Raw genomic sequence first — 27,370 nt, 5'->3', positions numbered from 1 at the left:
AAACCACATCCCTAAGAACCTCATCTATATGTCTTTTAAACATCTCCAGGGATGGTGATTCAACCACTTCCCTGGGCAGCCTGTTCCAATGTCTGACAACCATTTCTGTGAAGAATCTTTTCCTAATACCCAATCTGAAACTCCCCTGGCACAACTTGAGGTCATTTCCTCTTGTCCTACCGCTTGCTACTTGGGAGAAGAGACCAACACCCTCCATCCTACAACCTCCTTTCAGGTGGTTGTAGACAGCAATAAGGTCTCCCCTCAGCCTCCTTTTCTCCAGGCTTAACAGCCCCACCTCCTTCAGCTGCTCCTCATCAGACTTGTGCTCCAGACCCTTGAGCAGTTTCTTGCCCTTCTCTGAACTCTTTCTAGCAACTCAATGTCTCTCCTGTAGTGAGAGACCCAAAACTGAACACAGTATTTGGGGTGGGGCCTCACCATCTGGCCAGCTCAGCAGCTCTCCTGTCTTCAATGGCAGAGTTCAGGTAACTGCAATGGGACCTATGACACCTGGGGCAGATTGTAGGCACCTGTATTTAGATGGTTTCAGCTGTGATCTGACTCCCAGCTAATCCAGTTGCCTAAAAATAAACACCTGATGATATATGAGGAACCCTGGATGACTCTGCCTGTCTCTCATCTGTCACTCCAGAAGAACAGAGATATTCTACAGGTACTTTGTCACGGCTGCCAGTCTCATGCAAATACCTTGTATAGACACTCTTGGCTTTCTCAATTATCAGTGAACATTTATGTTTAGGTAAATGACTCAAGTCCCCATACTAATTCTGGGTGGTCATGGAGGCTGAAAGTACAGAGCTCAAAGCAACGTCACTGCTGTGTCACTGCTGGCTAGGGTGGATAGATAATGGAAAATCCCAGGCAATATTTATCTTGCAGCAAGTGCCAGTGGGATCATCGCAGAGGAATCCTGCTGGTTGCCAGCACAAGCTGTGCCAGCCAGGAGCTGTGTCTGCACAGCTCGTCACCACCGTCTGCATTTCCCAGCATCGCAGCTCTGTCTGGGTTTGGGGCTGGCCACAGTGCCACACAACAGCAGGAGACAGCGTGAGGCTCAAACTCGGGGTCTGTACCCCACAGGGCAGCAGTGCAAGAACCCCAGAGCTCTGTCTGAGCTTACTCCTCTGGGGACACCGAAATACCACTGAACGTGCTAACTGGGCAGGCTTTTAACAGAAAATTCGGAGGTAACTGTAACTGATGCTGATTGCTACATTCCATGAGGCATACTGGGAACTCGGGTGTATTGAAAGCTTCTAACTTTCGCTTTTCTAGTGGCTTTACTTTCCACAACACTTCTGGTTGATTTTTAACAAATTAACTGGTAAACAGGGTGTAATACCTGGCAGGAATACGTGTCCTTTCCTCCAATCGCTGTGGCATGCAGCATGATGACTAATGTGCATTGCAAAGGGTATTGATGACCCAGAGTCACTCCCCTGCTTACCAAGGATATTACTGGAGGAATTCAACCTTCGTGCAGGGGTGGATCAGATGGTTTATACCACTCTGGATATTAACAGGTATGTGTCGTTGGTTCACAGACCATAGAAAGCTGTTTGCTCAGGCATGAAACTTAGTTTGCGTTGACAGAGCAGCACTTGTTTGTGTTTAGTTAGAGCCTGTAACAAACCCCTCTGAACTCAATGGACAACTCTCCCTTGTTTCTAACCAACTTTGCCTCAGGTTTTTCATAAACACATGATGAAGAAAGCTTCATTTTCAAACTCTCACTGGGTAGGCTCTGAAGTTTTCGTTGTGCACATTATTTGTGGAGATGCCCAGAAGCTTTCTGCTTCATCACTTCATGAGCTTTGCCTCTCTGGCCTTGCCCTCCTGTTCCTCTCTCCTTCCTACTCCTGGTGTCAGTGCCAGGCTGTGCATGCTCCGAGCACATCTTCTGTAGCTGAAGTTTTTGATCATTTTTCAAGGCCACTGGATGATTAGTTCAATTGAGAAAAAAAAAAAAAAAAAAAAAAAAATCATAGCACTTCCTTCATTTTCCCAGGGTTCTGTCTTGTGAATGACAACATACATGTCAGAACAGCTGGAGATATGGCAAAACTACTCACTGGAATACCATAAATTGATGTAGGCAGACCTTGGAAATTATATTGCAGAGATTAGTATTCAGGGCTGACTGAAAGAGATGTTTTCATCCTCCTCCAAAGAGTTATCCTTGCCTTCTCCTTTGCTCTATAGCAGAATGATATTCTCCACCTCTGAGTACCGATATTAAAGGAGAGGATGTGTCTTGACATGAAATCTACACTATTGCAGTCAAATAGCACAGATAAGAACTGTAAAGCCTCCCATTTCTTCCCAGGAATGAACACATCTACTGCTTTAGGAAATGAGAGTTTTGGGGGAGAAGGTCTATCCTCAACATCACAGAGGGAGGTTGTTTCATAAGAACAGAAAGGAGATTCCAGCAAAGCTGTTGGCAATGAAAGGCTAAAATAAATGCTTTTCACCATTTTTTTTTGAGTATATTAACACTGGAAGGTTTTTGGTTTGGGTTTTTTTTTTTTTTAAAGTAAATATTTCTATCAGAATACCAGTATATTGGTGTAATTATGTTAAGCTTTCACTTATAAAAGTGGTAGTTTGGGGTTTTTTTTAGTAATAGATTCAAAAGCAGTTATTTACTTGTTCTCATTTTTATAGACAATGGGTATGGAATACAGAATATAGGTAATTGTGGCAGTTGCACTTCACATTTGCCCCCCTCCTGAAAACTGGAGCCTTCAATGGGGCAGTTAATGGCTCTTTTGTGGGACCTGGAGTCGGTTGACAGGGTCATTAGCAGAGGAGGGGCACAGAGAAGCTGAGAAGCTTCTGGAATGCCCACAGCCAGATCTGATCAGACTACAAAACAGGGTTCATGCAGAAGATCCCCTTGGTGTGGTCTTCTCAGAGCAGTGGATCTGCTGAGCTGGAGCCCTCCCCTTAGATGGGAACGGTGTCTAAGGAAACTTCCTGGGATTGGGAGCGCCTCACCTCCTCATTTGAGTGAGTGATAATTTACCGGATATATCCTTGAATAAGTCCTTGCCTAACCAGGCGACTGTGAGTCCTTGTCTAAGCCAAGCGAGTGATAGCTTCTTGTGGGTACCCTGGAGTCAGAGGGCTCTGGTTTGTTTCTTGTGAGTGTGTGCATGCACACTGCGGATCCTCATTATTCTCACTTTGCTGCACCTCAATAACCTCCTCAACTGATATCCAAATCTATATTTTATGTTGCCAGAGTGCTAACTAATTGTATAAATTCTGTTTTGGTCAGTTTATTGGCCGCACTTTTCCACCCAGAATAAAGTCTGGTTTGGAACTCGTTGTCCACCTAAAACTGACTTTGGAGTGCCTCTGTGACAGTAATAGATCAATAGCTTGTATATAAGCATGTCCAAAAACCTCTGCTGATGCAAAATCACTGTTCTTTTCTGCAATGTGATTCTAACATATGCCAAGCCTTTATTTTTTTCTTTAAGCACTAAAAAGTGTAATATAATGTGGGATCAGCATATTAACACATGTAAATGATAAATAGTAGAGCAGTAATAATTCATCTTTAGACTTCACACCATGTTCACTGAAACCTATGACAAGCTTCCTGTTGACACCAGTGAATTGTGGACAAAGCCAGTATCATTTGAGCTGCTCGTCAGTACAGGAGACACATACGCTCCTGAAGGTCTCTAGAAGACAACAAGCAAATTAATTTTTACCTCCGAGTGCAAGCCCAGACAAGAGGCCGGCCTCACTGTGTTACCTGCCATGCGGGCTGCAGGATGGCATGTCTTGTGCTGGAAGAATTTACAATCAAGCAACACACCTAAGGGATGGAGAGGAGTATGTGACATACATTTGGACATTCAACATACATTGAACAGAAATGTGTATATGCACATGTGGCCAGTTTAAAAGTACTGAACAGTCTGACAGCTCTTGCTTCAACTCCATCCCCCTTATCCAATCCATTGCAACCCTTATACTGGAAAACCTGAGCTCCAGTTGTCCCAGACAAGAGGAAGGTCACCTCTCAGCCTTCCTGTTCAAGCCTGGTGAGACCAGGTCCACACTGCAGAAGTCTGGGCACAGAGATGACATTGTCTCTGAGTCAACTGTGTCCCCATTCAGCAAAGCGGGCAGTTTGTCCTTGTGTCCCCAGCCACCAAGAGTTCAGCTGGGATAAAGGGGCTCTGCCCACACCTGAAGACAGAAGGACATGACTCTCTAATGGCACACAACAGTGACCAGCCACAGCTTGTGCTCATTTCACACAGTTGAGGCTTTTTTTGAAAAAGGATTAGGAATGTCCAAACTCTGAACAATGTGAGAACCTGCTTCTATACAGCTGAAGATTATTCCAGCTGTTTGGGGCTGGGAGCCTAAAAAAGCGAAGCTTGCCTCCCATAGTCAGTAGAGCTCCAGACACTTGGATGTGAACGCTGGGTTTAAGCAGAGGGCAGACTGGCAGCTCGTGCTAGATAAAAGGACACAAAACGGTGCTTTAAATAAGAAGTGAAAGGTTATAAACTTTAAAAATACCCTTCAGGAAATGTGTGACTGCTTTTCCTGCTTTTCTGTTGCTAGCCGCTGGGTCTTTTATTCTGTTTACAATTACATCTTTCCATCCATTTTTTTTTCCCTCTTTTCTTGTGATGTTTTGTTTGTTTGTTTGTTTTAGGGACAAACTTTTTCTAAGTATGCAGCATGGCCTTCTCTGGTTGGGGCTGGGCCATGGGAAGCAGCAGTGCCTATCAGTGTTGTTCTGGCAGCACCCTAGGCAAGAGGCAGGGAACCCACAGGGATAATGTGTTCCCTGCACTGGGAGCTTAAAAACACATTTTTGTTGAGTCAGCCACCTGGGCTGGTCACGCCACTGCTCTCCCTCCCTGTCACGGCTGCTGGAAGGAGCAGTGTCAAAGTCCAAGCCCACGTTGGAGTCTGTTCCAGGCGCTGCCTGCAGTTTGCTCCTGCCTGCGTGGAGACGCTTAGCGCCAGGCTCACCACTGCACTCAGGTCACCTGAAAACGAAGAGGACCTGTCGCGATTTAACCCAAGGTTGCAATATAACCATGATAGCTGCTTGCTCACTCCCCCCACACCACCCGTGAACAGGGGAGAGAATCGAAAGGAAAGCGAGAAACTCTATCCAACTGCAAATTACACTGTCACTGTATCGACACATAAAAAATAAAAGTTACATATAAAAATATATTACTTCTTTTCTTTCCAGCTGGTTGCAGCTCCTTTAGTTGAGAGAAGTTTGACTTCATCCATGTCTTATTCTTTGTGTGCAGGTGCCTTGTGCAACTCATTTCAGATTGTTTTTAACTGGGACAAACTTGCTTCACTGTATTAAAAAAATTATCCCAAATAAAAGCTACCAAAAAACACTGTAAGGTGGGAAGGGAAGGGGAAAAAGAGAAGAAAGGAAGAAAGAAAGGCTGGGTTGTGGGAGAAACGGGCTCAGGTTTAGTTCAGAGATGCTGGCACCCAGAGGTGCTTGCCACAGCCAAAAGCAGACAGCGTGCCCTTGAATTCAGGGCAGCCATGCACCTTTTCTCCAGCAGTGAACCTGGAAACAGCAGGAGAGACTCACCAACGGGTTGGCTCAACTTTGGGAGGTAGATGTGAGTCAATGGACTTCCATGCAATTGAGTCTCTAGGGTCAAGTTTACTCTGCATGGATGTCAAAATACGTACACGGCTTTTTGTCATGAACTGGCTCTGCCCTGACTGCAGGGCTGTCTCTTCACCTGTGCTCTCCACCACGCTGTGCGCTTGCAGCCAGCCGGGCATTGCCCTGCCCTTCAGTGATGCCTGCGATTTTGTGCTGCGTGAGCCAGCGCCCCTGTGTTTATAGGGCACACGGTTCTGTCCCCTCCTTTACAGCTCATTATTATAAAATAGACTTTCTCCGAGTATGGCTACTCTTTTGTTCCTGTGCCTTTTTCCTCAGGTTTTAGCAATTATTTATTCTTAGTCCCTGATCAACTAGCGGTATTTTTAGGGTTATGAGGATTAGGAATAGATTCCTATTCTTGACTAAAGTTTTTTTTATTCAACCCTCTTTTCTGCCACAAACAGCCAGCAAGCTTATGGCAATATGCAGGCAGTGCAACTCCTCACTGACAGCTAATATTGACATAATCTAACGTAGTGCTAATTGCAGTACAAATAGCCTAAGCAGCCATGTCAATTGCACTGTTATAAGGTTAAAATGTGGAGTCATTCTGGCACAATGCAAAAGGCTGATACCCATATCTCTAGTGAGCCGCAGCTTGCAAGAACAGAACTTAATGATTCATCAATGGTGTAAAAATACTCATGTGCCCTACTGTCCTTGTTTGAAACACCTTATTCGTAATTTAGCAGCACTTCATAGGGTACCTGTGCAAGGTAAAGGGCAATACACAGCTGCCATGTGCTGATAAAATGTTAACTGTGTTTTTAAATCGAACAGGTCATTGGAATGCATAATATCCACAGTCACCTTTCCACTTTGTGTCTTACAAAGCTTAAGATGCATTTGGAGAAAGAGTCAGAAACAAATTTCTCAGCAGCCGACTGATTTCATCTGACAGTTGCTGTATATAGCAATCTTTTCTGACCCACTCGTCTGCTGTACCAGAGGTCCCTGCCGTTCTACAAATAGAGACTGTGGTAGCTCTTTCCACTACTTTAATATAATTCTTGAAGAGGTTAAGGTGTCAGACTAGCTAGGCTTTGGCATCTCTGCTAATAGCATGTTCTGCACTGTCATTTGGTAGAATAGCAAACCCTAGGGAGTACAGGGAAATTCTACTGCTATGTCCTGAAAGTAAATGGAAATATTGCTGTGTCTGACCCATCTATATCTTGCAGTGTTTCAGAAAAGCAGCAGCAGCCCTTCAAGAGCCCTGCAAACCTTCCATCGCACTGAAAAGCTGACATGCCTTTTTGGCTTTGCAGAGTTTAATAAAGGTATATAATAGCATAGGCCACTCCAGACTGTTTCAATCTTCCTTCCAATCTTAGAGTCTGAACTCTTATATGTTTAATTTAAAGGTACTTGTCCCATGGGGAAAATCTGCTGCCAAAAGCACTAGTGCGTTTTCAAAGGACGTTCCTCAAATACGAATGAGTCAAGCCTCTGTGATCATTTTAATTGATTCAGCAGTGCTTACAGCTAAAAGTAAAGCTGCCACCTTCCATGGCAGACCAGACCTTTCCCCCTAAACCCTAATATTTGTGTTCTTGACATTTTACGAAAATAGTAGTCAGTCTTGCTTGGTCTGGGAGATTTATATAAATTCGTGATCACAGCAGTTAATTTCATTCTGTCAAAACTGGTGCATAGGCTGTAAGATATTGCCCCATGGAAAGAAGATAAATAGTTTTTCAACATAGTAAGTGGTTTTGAATAAGTAAAATTTCATTTACTCCAGAGTGCTTATGGGAGTTGGTTGTTTCCAGCTCTGATACTCTGTTTTGGGCTGAAAAACTCTGAAACCAGAGCAAAGATTTTTGACTGAGGCTTCTCTGCAAGTTCCTTCACACACGCCCATGTAAACACATGCTGATGTGCGCACAGATGCATGTGGAGCTGCCAGAATTAAAATGGATATTTCAACCCCATTGTGCTTTTGTATACTCAGGAGTTTTGGTCCCAGCCTTTCAAGATGATACACACAGCCTCATCATCGTCCTCCACACAGCCCTAGTGACAACACCATGAAAGAGCATTAAAAAGTCCACAGGCAACCCATCCCCTTCCTGCGATGGCTTTTCAAATGATGAGAGCAGACCAGCATGGAGGTCCTGCCTGCCTAGGCGAGGTAGCCCCAATGTCCTAGGTTTATGGTTTGGGCTTTGAGCTTTTTGCCTTCATAACCCACACTCCTCTTAGTGCAGTTCATTATTAGAGGAGGAGGAATGTGGAACCGGCACCCCTTATGCTGAAGGTCCCAAGGCTGAGTATTGCTGCCATTTATCAGTAAAATCTCATCATGTAGCTTATTTTTGGAGTAGGGGTTGGTGACATTGACACTTGAGTATTGTCTTAAAGTACCAGTAATGAGCACTTTAACAAAACATGTTTCATTCTCTAGAACCAATTGATATAGTCATCCAAAGCTGCCTTTGCAGAGAGAAGACCTACTTAACACATCCCTGAGCCTCATGCAGCCCATATGGTCTTGATACCACTGTGCAAAGTAGAATGCAGTTGAGAATATATCCTTACTCTCCTGCTGCCAGCAGCACTGTAAAACTAGCCTCTCTCAAGGATGGATGAAGAAGATTTTAAGGACATATTGGCTGAAGACTGAGCAGGAGCTGGTCAAGATTTACTGCTGCCTTTTCCAATGTCCCGAGTTTCTACTTTGCAGTCTGTGGTTCCTCTTCTTGGCATTAGACCATCAGGATAAACAGCAGTGTTAGAGAGCTGAATCAGCCACACTGTTCTGGGCACATTGTCCTTGTCTTAAAGGCTGACCAAATATGAATAGATATTTAAAGGTTTTGAATGAAAACATATTCCTGAACACTGTTAGATTAACTCTGATTTCATTTTCACCTACATACTCTCCATGGAGAAATCAGTGGAGTTTGGAGTCAAGCTGGATCCAACCAAACACCAGGGGGTAGGTTTAAAATTATTGCAAGAGCACTTTACAAAGACGATGTCCGTATTTCCATGAGCAGCTAAATTATGGCTCTGCACTGGCCCACAAAAACATGCAGAGTGTCTCTGTGTTCATAGATGGGATAACTTCTTTTGTCAACAATTACGTGATTTAAGAACATCCCTTCATATGTATCTTTTGAAAAGCACAAGGACCAAAAAATGTAATTTGATTGTTGTCCACTGAGAAGTCATTAAGGGAGCTGTGGGAAGGCTTGCCAATGGGAAAGGACAGTTTGTTCTTTGTGCGCATCTGGGCTTAAAATATTCTAATAGGCTGTGAAATGCAGTGGAAATGTCTTAGATATGGCTACATCTTGTCTGAGATGCCAAATGGCAAAAAGCAACTAATTTCAAAGAAGACATCAGACAACCTGGAAAACACTTTTCTGTCATTTTAGGTCTTGACTAGGTTCAAACTTGCAGTGTAGGGGTGACAGTTTGGGTTTTGCATTGTTTCCACCTGCAGCCATCCGATCTGTTGCAGCCTTGAAAATATAAAAGCATGATCAGGAGTTACATGACAATATGAAATTTCAAAGCATCTTCACTAAGTCAGAATAATAAGACTGTGCATGCTGTACATTTAGTAAATTATGAGCTTATTGTCCAGTACCCCCACGCCTCACATGAGCAACTCTATCCAGCGCATGCGAAAAAAAAAAGAAATAAATGATAAAAAGTAACAAATAATACGGTTTGCTTACTGTTGGTCTTTCTAATGCTAACAACAGAAGTAATTAAAGTTCATCAATCAGGTCTTTTTTTTTTTTTTCCTGTGATAGGGATGTTCTCCAGTGTTTTTAACAGCTTGCAAATTCCTATGACTATAATCAGCCTGATCCCACTGTGCTCCCTGTCAGATACCACAATGGCTGTAATCTGGCACCTGCTTGGTACAAAGCTTGGAAGTGAGGCTGGGTGCCCACAGAATAAAAATTAAGCATGTTCAGTGCAGAAAGGGAGGATCAGAGGGAATTTAGGAACACTGGTGACAGGCTTTTTTCTTCTCTCTCAGCAAGAGAGTCCTGACTATGACAGGTCAGAAAACACTGCTATTGTTCTGCCTTAAACCTCCCTCTTCCAGATGCACGATTTCGCTTCCAGAAGCAGGCAACACAAGGATGTGTTCCAAATAAAATCAGCTACCTCCATCTGTCTCTTCTGGACTACCCAGCTTGCCCCATTGTCAGATTGTTCAGAAAACAACAAACATTTTCTTGCCTTAGCCAATTTGCAAACCCTCTTCCTCGTGCCTGTTTTACGTAGGTACATATTCTAGAAAAGCAGTGGGATTAGATAATGTAAGCTTTTTTCATCCTTCCAAATTCACTGGTTTTCCTCAGTGCAGAATTCAGTGGTTCCCATCGACCTGGAACTGCTTCAAGTGGATTTTTCTCTAGACAACCTGCCCCAAATCCTGATCATTCTTCCCTGTACAGTACTGTAGTGTCTCTGACAGAGATAGCCCTGCAACTCTATAGAAATCTTTCATAAGTTTAGTAAGGTATGGGGACTTACATTGCAACCTCATTCATATGAGAAAGCACTTTCACATGGTCTGTGCCATCTTTGAAATTCTCCATGGGAACTGGAAACTGTTAAACAGCAACCTGCGTTCCTGTCTATCTAAACATAAACAGACCCATTAATTGGATTCTCTCCTAACACTGCGTACAGGCTTTGGTTCCCAAAGACTGAGATGAAAAGAGAGCAAAGTGATTTATAATACTAAATAAACTGCAGGTGTCTTCAAGTGCTGTTATTGCCACTTTGCAAGACAAAGAGACACTGCACAGCCTGTCTGCTTCAGTCCGGCTGGGAAGAGCTTAATGTGTTATGGGCTTTCTCACAAAGAGATAATAATAATAATAATAATAATAATAATAATAATAATAATGATAAGGACTGACAGCTTCATGGTCAGAGATGCAATGAGAAGTCAGGAGTGACTGGCACCCAATGGTGGGCATGTCTTGCTGCCCTTTTAACAGAGCCCAGAATTGTCAGGGTCTAAAAGGAAATGGGAACGGCCCAGATGGATTGCATCCAAGAAAAAAAGGGAACACAAATGTGTTCTATCTGTAGGCCAGATCACACATGTGCACTTGCTGTGGGATACTTGGTGTGCGAACTGCCTCTGCTCTGCATTTCATCCTCCTGAACCGGACACACTAGCTTCATCAGGCGTAAAGGTTTCCTGCAAGCAGGGATACCAGCACCAGCAGGTCCAAAAGCAGAGGGCCTGCAAATCATGGGGACAGGCAGGTCTGTAACAGCACAGCGAACAAATCTTCGTCTTGGAAACACCTTTTAGTTAGGGTGAGATTCCTCTCACTTGCGCTCAGCTGTCAAAAACAAGGTGTATAATGCATGTTAGCAGGCTAGGTTCCTTTTATAGGCAATGAAGAGACCAGTTATATTCCTTCCAGATCCTGCCCAACACCATCTGGAGGGATATATGGATGGGTATGAGCCCAGTTGTGCAGGTTGCAGGGGCAAGTCCATTTTACCTGCACTTCTTGACACCAGAATATGAATTTACCTTTGGTCACAATGAGAGTGCAAACAGAGACAGCATCTGCTAAAAGCTACCCCGGCATGAATATCGACATACAGAAATTTCAGTGCTACAGACTTCAATCCTGTTCACAGACTATGGTTGATAATGAAAAAAAACCTTACAATTAAAAGGGATATTATTATGACAAAGCTTTATAAGATACAGGCAGGTGTAGTGAATAGTGAACTAACATTGAATTGAGAGTCAACCCACGGGAAAATATAAAAACTACTGAAATCCTGTCTGTGCTCATGATTCAAAGCAGTTTGCCCATTTCTTTCTGGGAAAGAATTTCTCTGACTCTAATGAACATCCTGTTTTTTGACAGTATCCTTTCTTTTACTCCCAAAATAACAGCTGAAGAAAATTACAGTGAAACAGTAGCAAAGTTTGTTCAAATTGAATCTAGTGTTATCTAGCAGGCAGCAGAGTAAAATCCAAAGGCAGCAGAAGCATTGTTTAAGCTAGGCTGAACAAAACATGGAAGTATGCACCCCTGCATTTGTTTGGGGGGCAGAACCTTTCCAGCTCTGCCTCCCTCAGTGCCACCCACAGCCTGCAGCTGTGATCTCTCTGTTCAGGAAAAGACAACAGCTCCAAGGAGAGCTGGGAAATCCCAGTTCGACTTCAGGCTGGCATGTGACTGTACAAAAGTGAAGGGCTGCCTTAGGGTTGTGCCTGGATCTCCAGCACCCCGCAGAGGCGTGTGATTCGGGAAGGGAGACGGCACTGCCAGCGCTGCTGCAGCTCAGTAGATGATCCCTTCCGGTTCCAGCAGCAAGTACTTCTTCATGGATGGTGGGATGGAGAGCAATGGGACTCCTCGGTGGCACCTGTCTGACAATATTGCCCGAATGGCACATCTGCATAAATGCATGAGTGACCGTGGTGAATTGCTGCACACAGCAAACAAAGAGTCATAGAAATCCTGGTGCCGCTGAAAAAACAAAACAAAACACAAGTCTGTTTTAGGGCTATAGGGCTGTTTGTCTGCCCTCCCTTTCCCCTGCCCACATGCAGCCCTTGGCAGAACAAGGGGCAAAGCACAGACAGGACTCCGTCCTTCAGAGGCACACCCAGCAGCATGGACTTGGGTAGATAAACACCTGTACGAATTTCTTAGGCTTGCCTCAAATATTTAAGTTAAAGACCACGATGAAGTCTTTAGGCTTGGTATGTTTTATATCCATTAGCTTGAGGTGGGGGTTCCTCTGCTGACTTGTGTGGTGACAGTCCTGACCTGGCCAGACTCTGCAGCCAGCTCAGAGCCAGTGCAGGAAGAGTTAATCCCCTAAACCTGCCCACAGGGCTGTGAGGCAGCATGATGCTGGTGGGACTGGGGAGTTCGCTGGGACTGCGAATGGTGAAAGTACCTTTGGTCTTACTCAGCGTCCCAGTGGCCTTGTGGAATAAATGAAATTGCATCCCCGTGAGAAGAAAATTGCAGATGCATAACAAGGATGTTGAAATAAAAGAAGCAAATGGTAAATACATGTGACTACATGTGACTTGACCTTACTTTATATTCTTCCTACTTGACAGATCTGGTTACACCTTTTTTCAGATACATTTTATGTATTGAAAAGTACAGATTTGTGTCAACAAAAAAATTTTCTTCAATTTAATGTCAAATTTGGCAAATAGCTTTGACAACAAAAAATGACAATCTCAACAAAGAAATAGAGCAACTGTAGATTTTTCCAAATAAGTATGTTTCACTATTTCAGATTAAAATTTTTTCTTTGGAGAAAAAGAATGAGTTATTGCCTTTCTAATCACACTCTTAGCTTGGCAAACTTTCTATTATATTTCTTATTCTTATTCTTATTCTTATTCTTATTCTTATTCTTATTCTTATTCTTATTCTTATTCTTATTCTTATTCTTATTCTTATTCTTGTTATATTCAGGTGAAAAAAAGACCTTCAGCATTTAATTTTGTGTTCACCCTAAATGGTTTCTTTTAATTTCTTGTTGAACAAAACTGGTCTGAAAAAACATTCTCACAGTTCTTCTCGCTATATAACTATGCATTACAATACAGATGGGGTTCCCTAAACATCAGTGATAATGCACAGCAGATGTTGCTGCACTTCACTTCAGCACTGATTTGAAAAAGCCTAGTATTAATCAAAAAATAGTTTTAAACTGGAGTATTTGTACTATGCAGATTTCTGAAGTAAAGGGATAATTATGTCAAAGCATGTAGTTTTGACGACATCTTTTCTTCTCTGACCTCTTATTTTTCATTTAAATTCTCCCTTGTATTCATAGCTAAGCAGTCCTACTCACAGAAACCCAACCCATGCAGCACAACTTAAAGATATATAGTCACACACATGTAACACAGTATTTTTAAATATTTGCTGACTTAAAAAAATATAAACATACACACTGAGAGATCTGAAGAAACACCACTCCCAGCCAGAATCTTCACACTTGCTGAGTGCAGGGACAGCTGAGCTCCTGCAGCATCCCTGACAAGGGGTGCTCCAAAGCGTGATGTTGCAATGAAAACAAAGCCCAACTAGAACTTAATCTGCCTGCTGCCATAAAAGACAACAAAAAATATTTCTATAAATAAACTAGCAACAAAAGGAGGGGCTAAGGAGAATCTCCATTCTTTATTGGATATTGGGGGGGAAGCATAGTAAGAAAGGATGAGGGAAAGGCTGAGGTACTTCATGCCTTCTTTGCCTCAGCCTTCAATAGTAAGAACAGTTGTGTTCAGGGTACCCAGTCCCCTGAGCTGGAATACAGGGAAGGGGAGCAAACTGAAGCCCCAGTAATCCAAGGAGAAATGATTAGTGACTTGCTACACCACTTAGACACACACAAGTCTATGGGGCCAGATGGGATTCACCCAAGAGTACTGAAGGAGCTGTCAGAGGTGCTCACCAAGCCACTTTCCCTTATTTATCAGCAATCCTGGCTAACTGGGGAGGTCCCAGTTGACTGGAAGTTGGCAAATGTGATGCCCATCTACAAGAAGGGCCAAAAGGAGGATCCAGGGAATTACAGGCCTGTCATTCTGACCTCGGTGCCAGGGAAGGTCATGGAGCAGATCAGCTTGAGTGCCATCACGCAGCACATACAAGACAACCAAGCGATCAGGCCCAGTCAGCATGGGTTTATGAAAAGCAGGTCCTGCTTGACTAACCTGGTCTCTTTTCCAACTTAGATGATACTACAATTCTATGAAAATGTCTCAAAAAATGTGTCCTTTGTCAGTGAGTGATATGAAATGGGGAAGTCCAAAATCCTCAGAGATGTTCTTCTCTTTCAAAAGCACTATCACTTTTCTGCAGCTGGATATGGAGAATGCAAATAATCGCAGAATGAGCTCAGATTTTACTCAGTTACAAGTCATTAAGAGCTTACCTCAAAGACATCATCAGGTATGGCTGCTTTCCACTTCGATGTTGATTTGATGTGTTCGTAGCTATTGACAACAACCTCCACAGCTCTGGGGTGGGAATGACAGGCTTGTAGCACCTGCAGGCAGGACACATAGAGACCATGAGGACCACCAAGAAGCTGGGGCCTGCCTGGATGCTCAGCACTGTGCATACTGAGACAAACGCAGCCCAAAAATCACGAGGGGTTAAGGTCGGAGATGCAAAAGACAGAAGCGCCATCTTACCACTCAGTGCAAGTACAGCAAGAAACCCCAGGCTTGGCCCCAGTGGAGCTGGGCACACCCCAGTTAACATCATACAGAAGCACTGGTTTAGATCTCCAGAGCAATGTGGCTTGCTAAAGGGGTGGGCTTTTTCACACAAATCTGGAAAGAACTTGTTTATAGCTGAGCTGAGTGACTCAACACCAGGCAAAGCCATGCACAAAGTCCTTGCTTCAGGTCATGCAGCACAGATACAGAAAAAATCCCATCACAGGAATAAAAAAAGCATTGTTACGGGAAAATGTAAAAGATGACTGGGAGATAACACAGCTCAGATGTAAGGCTTCCAAGCCACACGAGGCCCCTGAAACAACTGCTCTGCCTGGTAACTTCAGCTCAGTAGGCAAAAAAACAGAGACTGTTGTCACAGTCAGGGAACAACACTTTGCACTCACACTGTACAAGGCACATTTTTGTGCCACACAGTAGACAGGCTTTTACAAACAAACATGCAGAACATCCCTCTGGGATAAATATCACCCTGCACATTTTACATGTGGCAAATGATGGTTTGGAAAGGAGATTTGCTCCATGCAAGAGGAGAAAGGTGGAGGCAGGAAGAAGAGACCCCAGACCTGGCTCTCAAACACGCTCTAGGGGACTAAGTGTTGTTCTGTTACAGACAGGGCCAGACCTCCTGGGCTGAAAAGGGCACAAGCCAGAGGTTTCACATTTTATTCAAAGCCTTCGGGTTGCTTGGCTTGTTAAAACTTTACATATATAGTGGAGGAGCTGCAGAATGTTCCTTAGAGCACTGGATAAAAAGAATTAGTCTTGACTATAGCAAGCTTACTTAGTTGCTTGATATAGGAAGTCTGTCAGCTACTTCTGTGGGTGCCTTGGACTTTGCAGACCTTTAGAAATTCTTTGGGAAGAATCCTGCTTTTTTTTTTCTCTTTTAATCAAGTCTGAGCTCTCACCCCACATTTCCCCTTAGTTTCTTATATTTTCTGGGAATGAGCCAAAACTTTATTAAGGTTCATTTCATTTTGAATAAATTTGAAAATTAGAGGTCAGAAGTCATAAACTGAATCAGCTGGCTTGATCTCCAATCTTTGGTAAAGGCTATGAAATATGCATTTTGTATAACCTAGTTAAGGCTGTATAGAGCCAGATTCAACAAAACCATAGGTTTTCTGAAATGAGAAAGGGAATCAGCTCTGAAAAGTTAGGCTTGAACTAGCATTTAGCGTTTGAGGTTTCAGGCTGGTTTTGAACAAAAATGGGACCTGGGTCTGGTTTCTGGCATTAGCACCTGTAATTGCACTTCACTTAGATGATATCAATCTTACAACAAGTTGTCTCAGAAGGTTTTTGGCATTCTGCACCTGTAGTTTACAAAACTCAAGGAAATCCAGATTCCATCAAAGTTCAGATCTCTCATCCCATTCCTGTTCAAGACATCACCTCTGTCCATATCCCTTCTGCACAAAACCATCCTTAACCTTGTGGAATTGCAGCGGATATATCCTAGCTGCTCCATGATTCAGTAGCAGCTGGTAGCAGATGTCAGGCTGGGCAGCTGGCCGCACAGATGTCACTTTTATGATATACTGTAGGGGTGCACAGCCATTCACATCCATGACGTTTGCTTCTGCTCCTGCCTCCAGCAGCATATGCAGCAGGACATGATCACAGTTCCAGGCAGCTTTGTGGAGCGGTGATTTGAAATCCTCATCACGAGCGTTCACTTCAGCTTTATAGTCTAAGAGCATCCGACAGATGAGGTGGTGATCTGGGCTGTATATCTGATCCTTATAGTGAAGGGCCCAATAGGCTGCACAGGCCAGGGGAGTCTCCATGTAGGCATTGAGAGCATCAACATGTGCTCCTTGTTCCACGTAAAAGGCCACAAGCTCTGGGATCCCCAAACGCGCAACTGTGTGTAGAGGAGTCTCCTCATCTTGGTTGTTTGTTTTTATGTTCACATTTGCTCCTGCCAAAGAAAGATGATGGGAAACAATGAAGGCAACTAAATCCTAGTTTGGCCATCTCTGCTTGAGTTGTGCTACCCAAGAAAAAGGCGAGGGTGGGCAACTGTCATGAAAGACACACATGGAAATGCAAATAGCTAGGGACATGGATTCTACATTTCTTAAGGTTCCAGGAAACCTTTAGAAACTTCAGGTTCTTGGATCCAGCTTCAGGTGTAAGAGCTTGGTCCTGAGCTGGCAGAAGGCCTTATCAGGACATTGTATTTTGTAGCAGCATGCAGGTCCAAATCTCAGTGTAAAATGGTTTTTCCTATAAATGAAGAAGGGGAAAAAAGAGAGTTCTACTCCTACTCCAGAGAATAGTTCCACTCAGATCTACACCCTGAGATCGCTTCCTGCAGCACCTCATCAACTGCGAGCCGGGAAGAAAGGACATTTTAAGATAGACCCATAGATAATATAAAAAACTATAGCCAAAGTCCCCAGCTGAGTGTCTGGATCCTGTTTTCAAGCTGCTAAGGGGGCTGATGCGGCTGCTCTGTTCGTGCCGAGCGTCTGCCGCAGCTGAAGCAACAGCACCATCTACTGAGCAGCGAAAAGCGGCCCGGGCAGGGAACCAGCGCTCCCCGCCCGGCCCTGCCAGCCCCTGCCCCGGCGGGGCAACCAGCGCCTGCCGCCTGCGGTAGGCCCCGCCCGCTGCCCTGTCGCTTCCCAGGTACACGCTATTCGCTGTTAAATGCAAATGAGCGCCGGCATAATGCTGAACATCGCTTATTAGAAAAGAGGGAAGACTGGCAAGAGCCCACTCCCCAGGGCAAAGCAGAACGGTAAAACTGCAGGAGGGGCAAGGGGCTTCTTCCCGAGCTGGTGCTGATGTAACGGGCAAGGGCTCCTTGAACCTGGGGGACCTTGGCAAACTGCCAATAAAGCGCTCGTGCAAGAGTAAGTGCATGCTGTGTGGCCACCACTTTTCTCTCCATGGTCACAAAAGCCCTTATGTGGCCAAACCTACAGTAAGACTGAGCTGTAAGGGCAGGGAAGGAGAGAGAGGAGTCAGAAATTATCGTTAGGCTGGAAAACATGAGTGGTAATGCCATTAAGCCATGTTTAGTGTTAGTTGTGTTACATGTCCATGAAAGTGTCTGTAAATTAAGTTCGGAGGTGGTAAATTAATGTGGGATCAGATCTGCTTGGTTGGCGAGTTGCCCAAACCAACAGCGGTTAAGGTGCATTTACCTGAACTGATCCATTGTGACACTGCTGAGGGGAGCTGGCAAGGTGGGAGATGTATCTGGGACACCTTGGTGCAGGGACATCAATGAAACCCTGGCTTCACCAGTTGGGTGGTGCTCCTGTGTGAATGTGCACACTTGCCACATTTTGGTGCAGACCTTTCCCATTTTGTTTGGAGTCTCAATGTTTAGTTCATATGGAGATCTGAGTTTATAGAGTGCTTTGGGATGAAAAGTGGCTTGTAAAGTATTATTCTGTTGCTGACGAGTGGGTGGAGAAAGCCTACAAAATACATCCTTCCATTTGCATTCATGCTATGCTACATTTTATAAGACTACATGTGACTTCTAAGCTTTTCCATGGTAGCAAATTCAACTCCTGCTGTCAGGACTGTTTGCTTTGGGCAGGATACAACTGGCAGCATTTATTTTCCTTTCTACCAAACAAAATAATACGTATCTTTCCAGCAGAAGAAAAGTGATGTGGTTATTCATTCAGGACTGCAGATTGCCTTGCCCGTAAAGCACACTTGGGCTCTGCATCTCAAGAAAAAGCTTCAATAACAACATGTGTAGCAAAATTAGCCCCCAAAGCATTTGTATTTGCCATGGCACAGTGATAAATAGGGGAATTTGTCTGTTTGCAGCTTAAGTCTTGAACTACCTGACTTTACTGTACCTTTTATGTCTGTCTTTTACTGTGTCCTGAGTCAGCATCCTCATGTTAAGGAAATAGTGTGCAACAGCAATATCTTTACCCAGGAATTATGCCTATTCATAGCTTCATTTGTTACAGATGACTGGCAGTATAATGTATGTTGCTTTGGGGGAAAAAATCATATATAATAGCCTTTTTTTTTCCTAATCACTACATGGGTGCAGGAGTTTGGCTGCTGACAAATGAAGAGACAGTATGAAAAACTGCATCCAGTTTTTCAAGGGCAGGTCTTAAAAAACAAGCAGTTGGAAGAATTTTACTGAGGTCAAGGAAATTTGAACAAGAAAGAAGAGGAGAGGGGTGCACTTTTATGTGAAAACATCTCAATAGTAAACCTACCTGAAGAAGACGGAAAAAAAAAATAGATAAATAGAAACTCCCTGATTCAGAAGAGCCCTTCTGCTGTGGAATGACTGGACAGCAGGCTAGAGGTACTGACATGGGAAACGACCCTGGAGTAAGGGCTGGTGGCCAGGGAGAGGGAAGGACAGATCTGGTGAGGAATCAGAATGGGAAAAACTTCCTCTGATGAAAGAGATGGGGAAAAGATGTCTGAGATGAAGACATGGGTCAGCTGTGGATGGAGGGGTCAAATACACATGTACTTTGACAAGCTGCCTGCTAAGAGAAACCAAAGACCATGCCCACCATCTCTGGCCATGCCGTGAGAGACACTCCAGAGCTTTACCTTACCTCTCCAAACCAGCTGCTGGGCACAAGGCATGGAGGTTCGTGTCGTACAGAAGTGCAACGGCGCCTGCCCACTCATTGAGAAGCAGTTCAGCTTAGCTCCGTGGTTGCAAAGGATCTTGAGACATTCAACATTTGCTGTTTCACACGCAACATGGATTGCAGCTTTTCCATTGGGCCGGCAGTTGATGGTGGCTTTGTGATTGAGCAGGACCGAAAGACTCTCCAGATGTCCATACATGACAGCTAGATGCAGTCCAGTTGCCCAGGATATTTTTAATTTGTAGCTAGGTAGCCAGTACCCTGTACAGAGTGAAAATGCATTACCATCCTTGGCAAAGACTTTTCTTTGGACTATCCACTTACTGAAAATAATTGAGGGGGAAGGAAGAGTTAGAGTTTTGCTTTAATTTACTGTAATTTCACCAGCTACAGCTTAGTGCGCACAAAGTTGTCTCAAGCATAACTTCATTTTCATTAAGCAATTTTACTATGTGTGCTGAATAGCCTGCCTTTTGGAGAGATAATTCCCATGTAGATGTACTCTGAAGGCTGTTTTGCCAGTGGATGGGGCCAGCACAAAGGTCACAGACAAGTTCAAAAGATAAGCTTACTTTTACTTTGGTTTAAAGAAGCAAAAGAATAAGCAGGGCAATGCATCTAATCATTACTACATAGAATTAAGTATAACCGTTAAGAAAGACATATCAGCAATTGCCCTGATACTTCACCATCAACCAGATCTGTGCTTCAGCTGAGGTGCCCCTGTTACAGCGAAGGATCAGAGAACCACTCCCGGCAGCTGGGAAGTCCTACATAGTGTGTCCACTTGTAGGTGAGGTCTCCATAATTGCTGTGAGTGGGTCCTTCTTTTGTACAGGTTAACGAACAAATCTATAAATCAAAATGCACAAAAAACGTCTGGTGGGCTACCATCCTCACTTGGGCACATTCTGGATCTGGCCAGGATCACGGGTATGTCTGAGGAGTTCCTGTTCTGCTCATTTATCTCTGGCTTTTACAGCTTCCGAGGATGATTGCCGTGGTCATATGTGGCTTTGACTACTTATTTCTAAACAAGGCCTGGTACCTGGTTTCTTGGTGTAAACAAGAAAACATAAATATATTCTTATGACATTTCATCTTCAGTAATGATGATATTTTATCTAAGCTACAAATTTTGCTAATGATCATACATATTTCAGTAATGATTATACGTCTTTCACTAATTATTAGATACTCATATAACATTTGGTTGGGAGGTTCATCTAGAGGTCAGCTTTGGTTCAGGGCCTATTGCTCAGGCCTCAGTACTTCAATGGCAGCCTTTGTTTTTCTTGTGACCTGACTAAATAATAAAATATGCTTAGAGCATTTGAAATGCCACCAGCTTATAAATATGGGGGAAATGGGATCTATAGCCTGCCAATACTTGAACAAAGGTGGCATTGGAATAAGAAGGCAGCATTTGCTTAGGCCAGTGACTCAACAGATAGTTCATCCTGCTGTTTTTGTGGGGGAGCTTGCAGGATTTTATATGTCAGGAGCTGGATTCAGACCTCCAGGGATGCATTGCACATTGTACCCCTGGCAATGTGGCTGCAGCTGTATCACAGACCTCCTGCCAACTGCTGCCCCTGAGGAGCATGGACCGAGAATTTGAATGCTGATGTAAATTGAGTGGAAGAACCAAATAGAAGCAATGACACTTCAGCATGAAATTTGACTCAAAAATGTTTAGATTTTTCTCTGAAAATTTCACAATGACCTTTTTTTCAAATTTACAAACGGGTGTAAGACCAAAGAACACTTCAATTATTGTTCCCAAAATAGAACCACATGCTTAATGACTGCACAGAGACACTCTCAGAAGTGATTACTATAATAATTCCTTTTAAAAAAAGTAAAACACAATAATAATGTGCAGAAGGGCAGGAGAAGTCTAAAACACTCTCTCTCTCTGGGTTTGATATATCTATTTCTCCTTGGACGAATGCCTGGTTGAATACTGTTACCATGTAAAAGACACAGAAAAAATACTAAAGATGTATGAGGTCAAATAAATTCAGACCTTAATCTTTGAATCTCTCATTGTATGTGGTTTTTCAAACTTAATGTCATACCAATACAGTTTTTACATCATTCATGGATGTTGTATTAGACAAAAAGAAGATGGAGAGGAATAGAGTTAGCTAAAAACAGAAGTACTGGTGGCAAGGAGAAACTTGGATTAAAGTTCTTCACTCCTAGTTAAATTGCAAGTATATTCTGAGATAGATGCCAGTAATGCAGTTCTTGTATGCATCTGAAAAATGCCACATTCCCACTGAAAGTTTACAGACATAAAATGGACAGTCATGATAGCATCTGCACCTCCTGCTCTGGCATGGCTGCAATGGCTTGTTCCTGACCAGTATAACTGTTTATTACTGCCAGCGTGTGAGATGTCAGGGGTGAGAAACTGTCTACAGACGGTGGCATCCACTCTACGACTAAATTTTGCAGACTACTAAACCCATTCCCCAAGGAACCCACACTGTGAATTGCAACAGCAGTCAGCCCTGAGGCAGCTGAGTGCCCAAGCAGGGCAAGAGGCTCCTCTGCAGCTGTTCAACCTTCCCTCAACCCCCTGACTGGCCAGATGTGAGCCATAAATGATGCATAATGGCAAAAAAGTCATTCTTGAAGCCAAGTTATCATTTTATATAGCCACAATTTCCCTGCCTGAGGCCACTGTTTATTTCCTTTGCCTGTGCTGCTGCAGGTGAGCTGTGCTCAGAGCTTCTCAGAGAGCATCACCCACATCCTCTGTCCAAAGCCACAGACATTCGTGGACCCAGAGGGACAGAGATCAGGCACTGAGCAGGAAGCAGGTGTGGTTTCCATGGGAGGCCTGGTTCAGCTTGCCTGCTTCTTTGGTTAGAAACATGAAAAAGCCACAGTGCCTGCAAGGTCAGTGTCCTTGGGAGCTCTCGGCCTCTTTGAAAGAGAGGAAGCAAAGCCACTCTGTCACCCATGGCATCTCCTTTCCACTTCATCAGTTAGGGCTATGGCAAAGCTGAGGCTCTCAGAATGGTGGGATGATTGGACTTAATTTTTCTCCCCTCTTCCTCCTCAAAGAAATCCCCCTCTCATACCATAGTTATCTGGGATTCAGAATAAAAGTAAAATGTCCACAGGAGTTCACAGTGTGACTCCTGCCTTTCAGACAAAGTGAATATGTTGGTGTGATTTAGGCCATAGGGTGCACCTCTCTAGTTTTTGGAGAAAGGAGAGACTTCTCTAAAAGAGACAGGTCTCTTGCAGTAAAATGATCTACAATTAAAAATCTATGCATGAATCCTGTAGTCTCAAACGACAACCAGAATGCATCTCAGTCAGCTGAGGACAGAAGAAAAGGTGTTTTAAGATACATTTGTCACCATGGCTTAGTTCAGACACTGTCCCCAAGGGAAGTTCGACATCACTGCATCATCCTCACCTTCACAAAACCAAAAGAACAGGAGGCAATCATTAAATAAGAGGTAAACACAGAAAAGAAGAGGTGGGATGTTGTTCTTTCTTTATGCCACAGAAAAGAAAGTGCATTTACTGTGCTGCTGGGACTGGAGGTGTTTATCTCCACATATGATTAACTTCTGGCAGAGGCTGATCACTACTGATTTCTAGATACACACAAATAATCTGTTAGCAAGTAGGTCATGAAGTATGTTGATTTTAGCAGAGAGCAAACCTGTTTCATTGCTTCAACTTGTAAGTTTTTGGAAACTCAGCCATCATCCGGCTGAGAACTAGTTTGGGGTTTCTACATTCCAAAACAGCTGTCTTTTCTAGTTGTGTTTTTACAGATGATTTTTCTGTTTTGATGAACCAGCACATCCTCACTTTCTGTCAGTTTGAAAAATAAGTCTCCTCCCATCCAGCAGCATCCAAGGTTCACAGGAGTTCCTTAGCTCTCCTGATCTAGGGAGAATTTACTCTACTACTACTGTAAAATGAAAATAGAAGACATTGAATATTTTATGTTCCTAAATGGTCTGTACGTGTGACTGGGTACATGCAAGAAATGTACACTTAGCGTGCATGTGCCTATTCTGGGCTTTGCATCCGAGTTCTCTGCGAGGAAATTACAAAGATGTCCTCTTTCTGAACTCCTCCAGCTGCAGCAGCTGCATCAGTGGCATGGAGGCCGAGGCTGGTCTCTGGCCTGCCCTCCACCCAGCCCGGCAGGCACAGCTGATAAGCTGATAAGCTCCCCTGCTGCAGTGGCCATGGTTGTATGAACCTACAGAGACGTTACTGCCTATGAATCAGCTGATGCTGCAGCTTCAGAAGTGATAAAATGCCACAATTTCTTGCAAATCATGCAAACCCATCTACTTCCTGGCTGGTGAATGCTGCCACAATTACCTTGTTTGTAGGATGCCAGAATCAGATTTTCATCTTCCACTTCAAACACTGTATCCACATCTATTTTCTTTTGGCTCAAGAGTTCTTCCAGTGTTTCAAAGTCATTGGACTTGAGGGCTTCGAGAAAAGCCTTTTTCACCAACTTTGCAGCTGCAGCTCGTGTTATTTTCCTCTCTGTATTCTCTCCTTCTTCATATGTCTCCTCCAGATCCATTTCCAAACGTATTTGAGCTGTGAGGAGGGGTACACTGAAGTCCCTGTAGCACAGTTGTATGCTGAAGTTCCTGAAGACCAGAAGGTAATTTTATCGCTTGGTCATGCTGATCTGCTTGTTCTATTTATATGAGGAGCATTTCAGGCATTGAAATGCCAGTCTTAGATATCACCACACTCTTTATGAAAGCAAGGACAGACTCACTAGCAATCACACCAAAATAAGAGTTATATGTCCATGGGCTTTATACACATTAAGCTTCATTGACCACATGGTTACTCTCTGGTCCTGCCATACACTTATATTAAAAGACACTAGTCCTGGGTGTTGTTTCTCAGCTGGAGAAGCACTCGTATTTCTTTTCATAGTCACCATTGCTGATGTATTGACTGCAATGGGATGTGATGCTGTGTTTGCAGATGCCTTTTAACTAGTGCATTTCAGAAAAAAAGAAAAATCCCCAAAGCAGTCTCCCAGTGGGAGGTAGCTCACTTTTCCCCAGGACAGCATTCAGCATCTTGGTCCTGCTTTCATTCTCTCAACCATCAAGCAGGGCTCCACAAGAGCCCCTGCACCACACAGGTCTCACAGTGAAGCCCCAAGGGATCATTGTGTTGATCCAGCTCAGTCTCCTGCTTAATACCATGAGCAGCAGAATTTCCCTAGTTTGCTCAGGGGTCACAAGCCATGCTCCTAAGAAGGAGAAATGCTGATTTGAGGGGGCTTTAGAGCTGTACAGCCACATTATGGGGTGGGAGATCTCATAAACAGAAGGGGGCTTACATGTGAATTAACTCACATGCAAGCACAGAAGGCTGTATGGGTCCATAGGCTCTTTTCCTTCCCCTGCCCACCCTTCACCTAAATTCACACTTTCACCCTCACAACCTGATCACCCACTGAACACTTCCCTCTCCCTCCCTTTTCTTTCTGTCTTTGCCAGTCCTGTCCCTGCATTGACAGCAGTCTGTGAAGATGCCAACCCACACATGGCCAGCATGAGCTGCTGCCAAGCATCACAGAGAAGTGGTTCACACCTGCACCCACTTGGCCTGCTGGATGAGACCATAGCTGGAAGGAGACTATCCACCCTTGATTTAAATCACCCAGCAAAGTGGAGTTCCTTCTACCTATGTGCTTTTGTATGAAGAAAACTCTATAAAAAAATACTTCCCTGAAGAATTGCACTTTGTTATAGACACTGTGGGAAGGAAAACAGCTTGCCCTAGTGCTATAGGTCCCAAGCAGCTCATCTGGGTCTTTCTAGGCTTACTTGACAGTCAGCATCAGGCTCTCCACACCTTTACATTCCCTCCCACAAGAGGAGGGAATTACTTGGTTACTTTCAGCAGTGGATGACTCCACTTCATGCTTTTAAAAAAGTGTTAATGCCTGTCTGGCATGAGCAATGGGACAAGATGTGAACTGTAGATCTTATGGGCTTCTTGTTACTTGCACCTTTTTTTTTTTTAAACCACTATATTCCTGGAAAGTCATGGATGCACAAAGCACTGGTATGTGTCTACAAGAAATTGTTCACCTCAGCTATATTTTGATTTGAAATGGACTAGCTTTTCATCTATCATCTTCCATAAATAGTATTGGAGGACACAAGAACATTCAATCTAGCTGAAAGGATCGTGCCAGTACATCTCCATGCTGGTCTGCTGCTTGAAGACTGGGATGCACAAGCACACTGTTGTAACAGATTACTGCATATGTGCTGATCCATCGTGCTCGCTCTTGGTTGACAAGCAAGGTGAAGTAATTTGTGGTGGCTTGGCCCACAGTGAAAGAGAAAGCTGATTAAAATCACCTTACATCCATCATGGTCCAAGATGACGCACAGGGACAGCACCTCAGACCAGATGATGCACTACAACTTGCTCACCGTCAGCAATTTGAGTGGCCGTGCTCTGACTCTCACTTTTTTTTTTTTTTAACAGTAATGACCTTTAAAGAGAGAAAGGAAACAGTTATAGATATCTATAGCCTTTACAGTTAGTGTTTTCCTGTAAGCACCATTTGGGTAAAATCTTGAAAAGCCTACTCATGTAAGTGCACTGTTGGTTTCAGTACAATTACATACAAGAATGAGGAAGTGGTTTTATGTTTTACATTGACAAACAATCACAAAAAGTTAGACTGACTTTTTAAAGCATGGCATAATAATTGTTGTTAGTGTGCCTGAAGTATAGTATAAAATGTATTTAATACATAAATGCTGTAAATCGTTGGTGTGGCAAAGGGACCAGTTTCCACTATGTATCCAAATTTTTACTATGCATGCAATTTCCTACAAACATCTTCCTTATATACCACAAGGTGGCAGTTTGATTTTGAAAGTCAAAACTGATGTCACCTAAGCCCCAACGCTGCCAAATATTCTGAACATCTCACTGTGAAACAATAGGCCATTGCTTATTTAATATAAATAACAGTAGTAGTATTTATGATATTTATAGGTTAGGCCTGAGGCCACTCTGATAGGTGCTGTGCACTCACACATGGGATCTGCTAAGAAAACCTGGTTTCCACATTTAGGATCAATTTTCTAAATTACACAGCTAATTCAAAAGCATGTTTTTTTACCAGGGAGACAGCTCCTGCCCCCAAGCTTTCCTTCTGTTTCACACAGTGCCACACAACACACTCCTGTTCACAGGACAAACCACAGACACACAAACATGGGGACAGGCTGGATCTGCCTCTCATAAGTGGTTACAGCAAGTCAGAAGAACCAGGTACGAAGGGGCACAGTGAGGAAGAGAAGAGCAGATAACGCTCTTGGGGTGCACACTGCTTTCCCCTTCAGGTGATGGGACTGTCGTCACTGGCTTCACATGGGCTGCTGGGGACCCTCTTTGTCAGGGTTGTCACAGGCTTTTTCCAAAGCCCACTGAAGTCAAGGGAAGTATTTCCACAGATGCCAGTGGGCCATGTCCTTTATCAGGCTGGGCATCAAGCAGCAGCACTGAGCCAGGGAAAGCTGCATGGAGATGAGTGTAGGAACAGCATCAGGGTGGTGTTAGGAGAAGGATGACTGGTGGCACAGGAGTTTGTATCAAAGTCAGAGTTGTGACTGGTCATAGAAGATGAAGACAGCCTTAAGGAGAAAATGAGAAAGGATGTACTGGCAGGCTATGCAGAGCATGTCTTCTGAGGAGCCAGGGACTCTCCATTGGCACTTGCTGATGTACGGCAGTAAATCTATTGGCAGGTACATAACCCAC

General features: G+C 43.7%; 1 protein-coding gene and 1 long non-coding RNA gene across 2 annotated transcripts; one reads left to right on the top strand and one right to left on the bottom strand.

The window, feature by feature from the left end:
* The first annotated feature begins 918 nt into the window (after positions 1-918).
* LOC135578436 (uncharacterized) lies at positions 919-5,242 on the top strand. Its single transcript, XR_010470020.1, has 2 exons — positions 919-1,211; positions 3,597-5,242. It is a non-coding gene; the product is annotated as an uncharacterized LOC135578436 (long non-coding RNA).
* Positions 5,243-9,072: 3,830 nt separating this feature from the next.
* On the bottom strand, positions 9,073-24,226 carry ASB4 (ankyrin repeat and SOCS box containing 4). Its single transcript, XM_005504919.4, has 5 exons — positions 23,924-24,226; positions 19,517-19,816; positions 16,385-16,875; positions 14,639-14,752; positions 9,073-12,195 (listed from the first exon to the last, which is right to left on the bottom strand). Exons 1-5 carry the CDS (start codon positions 24,135-24,137, stop codon positions 12,007-12,009), a joined length of 1,308 nt encoding a protein of 435 aa, XP_005504976.1. The 5' UTR covers positions 24,138-24,226; the 3' UTR covers positions 9,073-12,006.
* Between the last annotated feature and the right edge of the window lie 3,144 nt (positions 24,227-27,370).

This window comes from Columba livia, chromosome 2, assembly GCF_036013475.1.
Source record: "Columba livia isolate bColLiv1 breed racing homer chromosome 2, bColLiv1.pat.W.v2, whole genome shotgun sequence".
Taxonomy (NCBI): domain Eukaryota; kingdom Metazoa; phylum Chordata; class Aves; order Columbiformes; family Columbidae; genus Columba; species Columba livia.
Note: the sequence above shows the minus strand (reverse complement) of the source record. Positions and strands in the feature narration are given on the sequence as shown.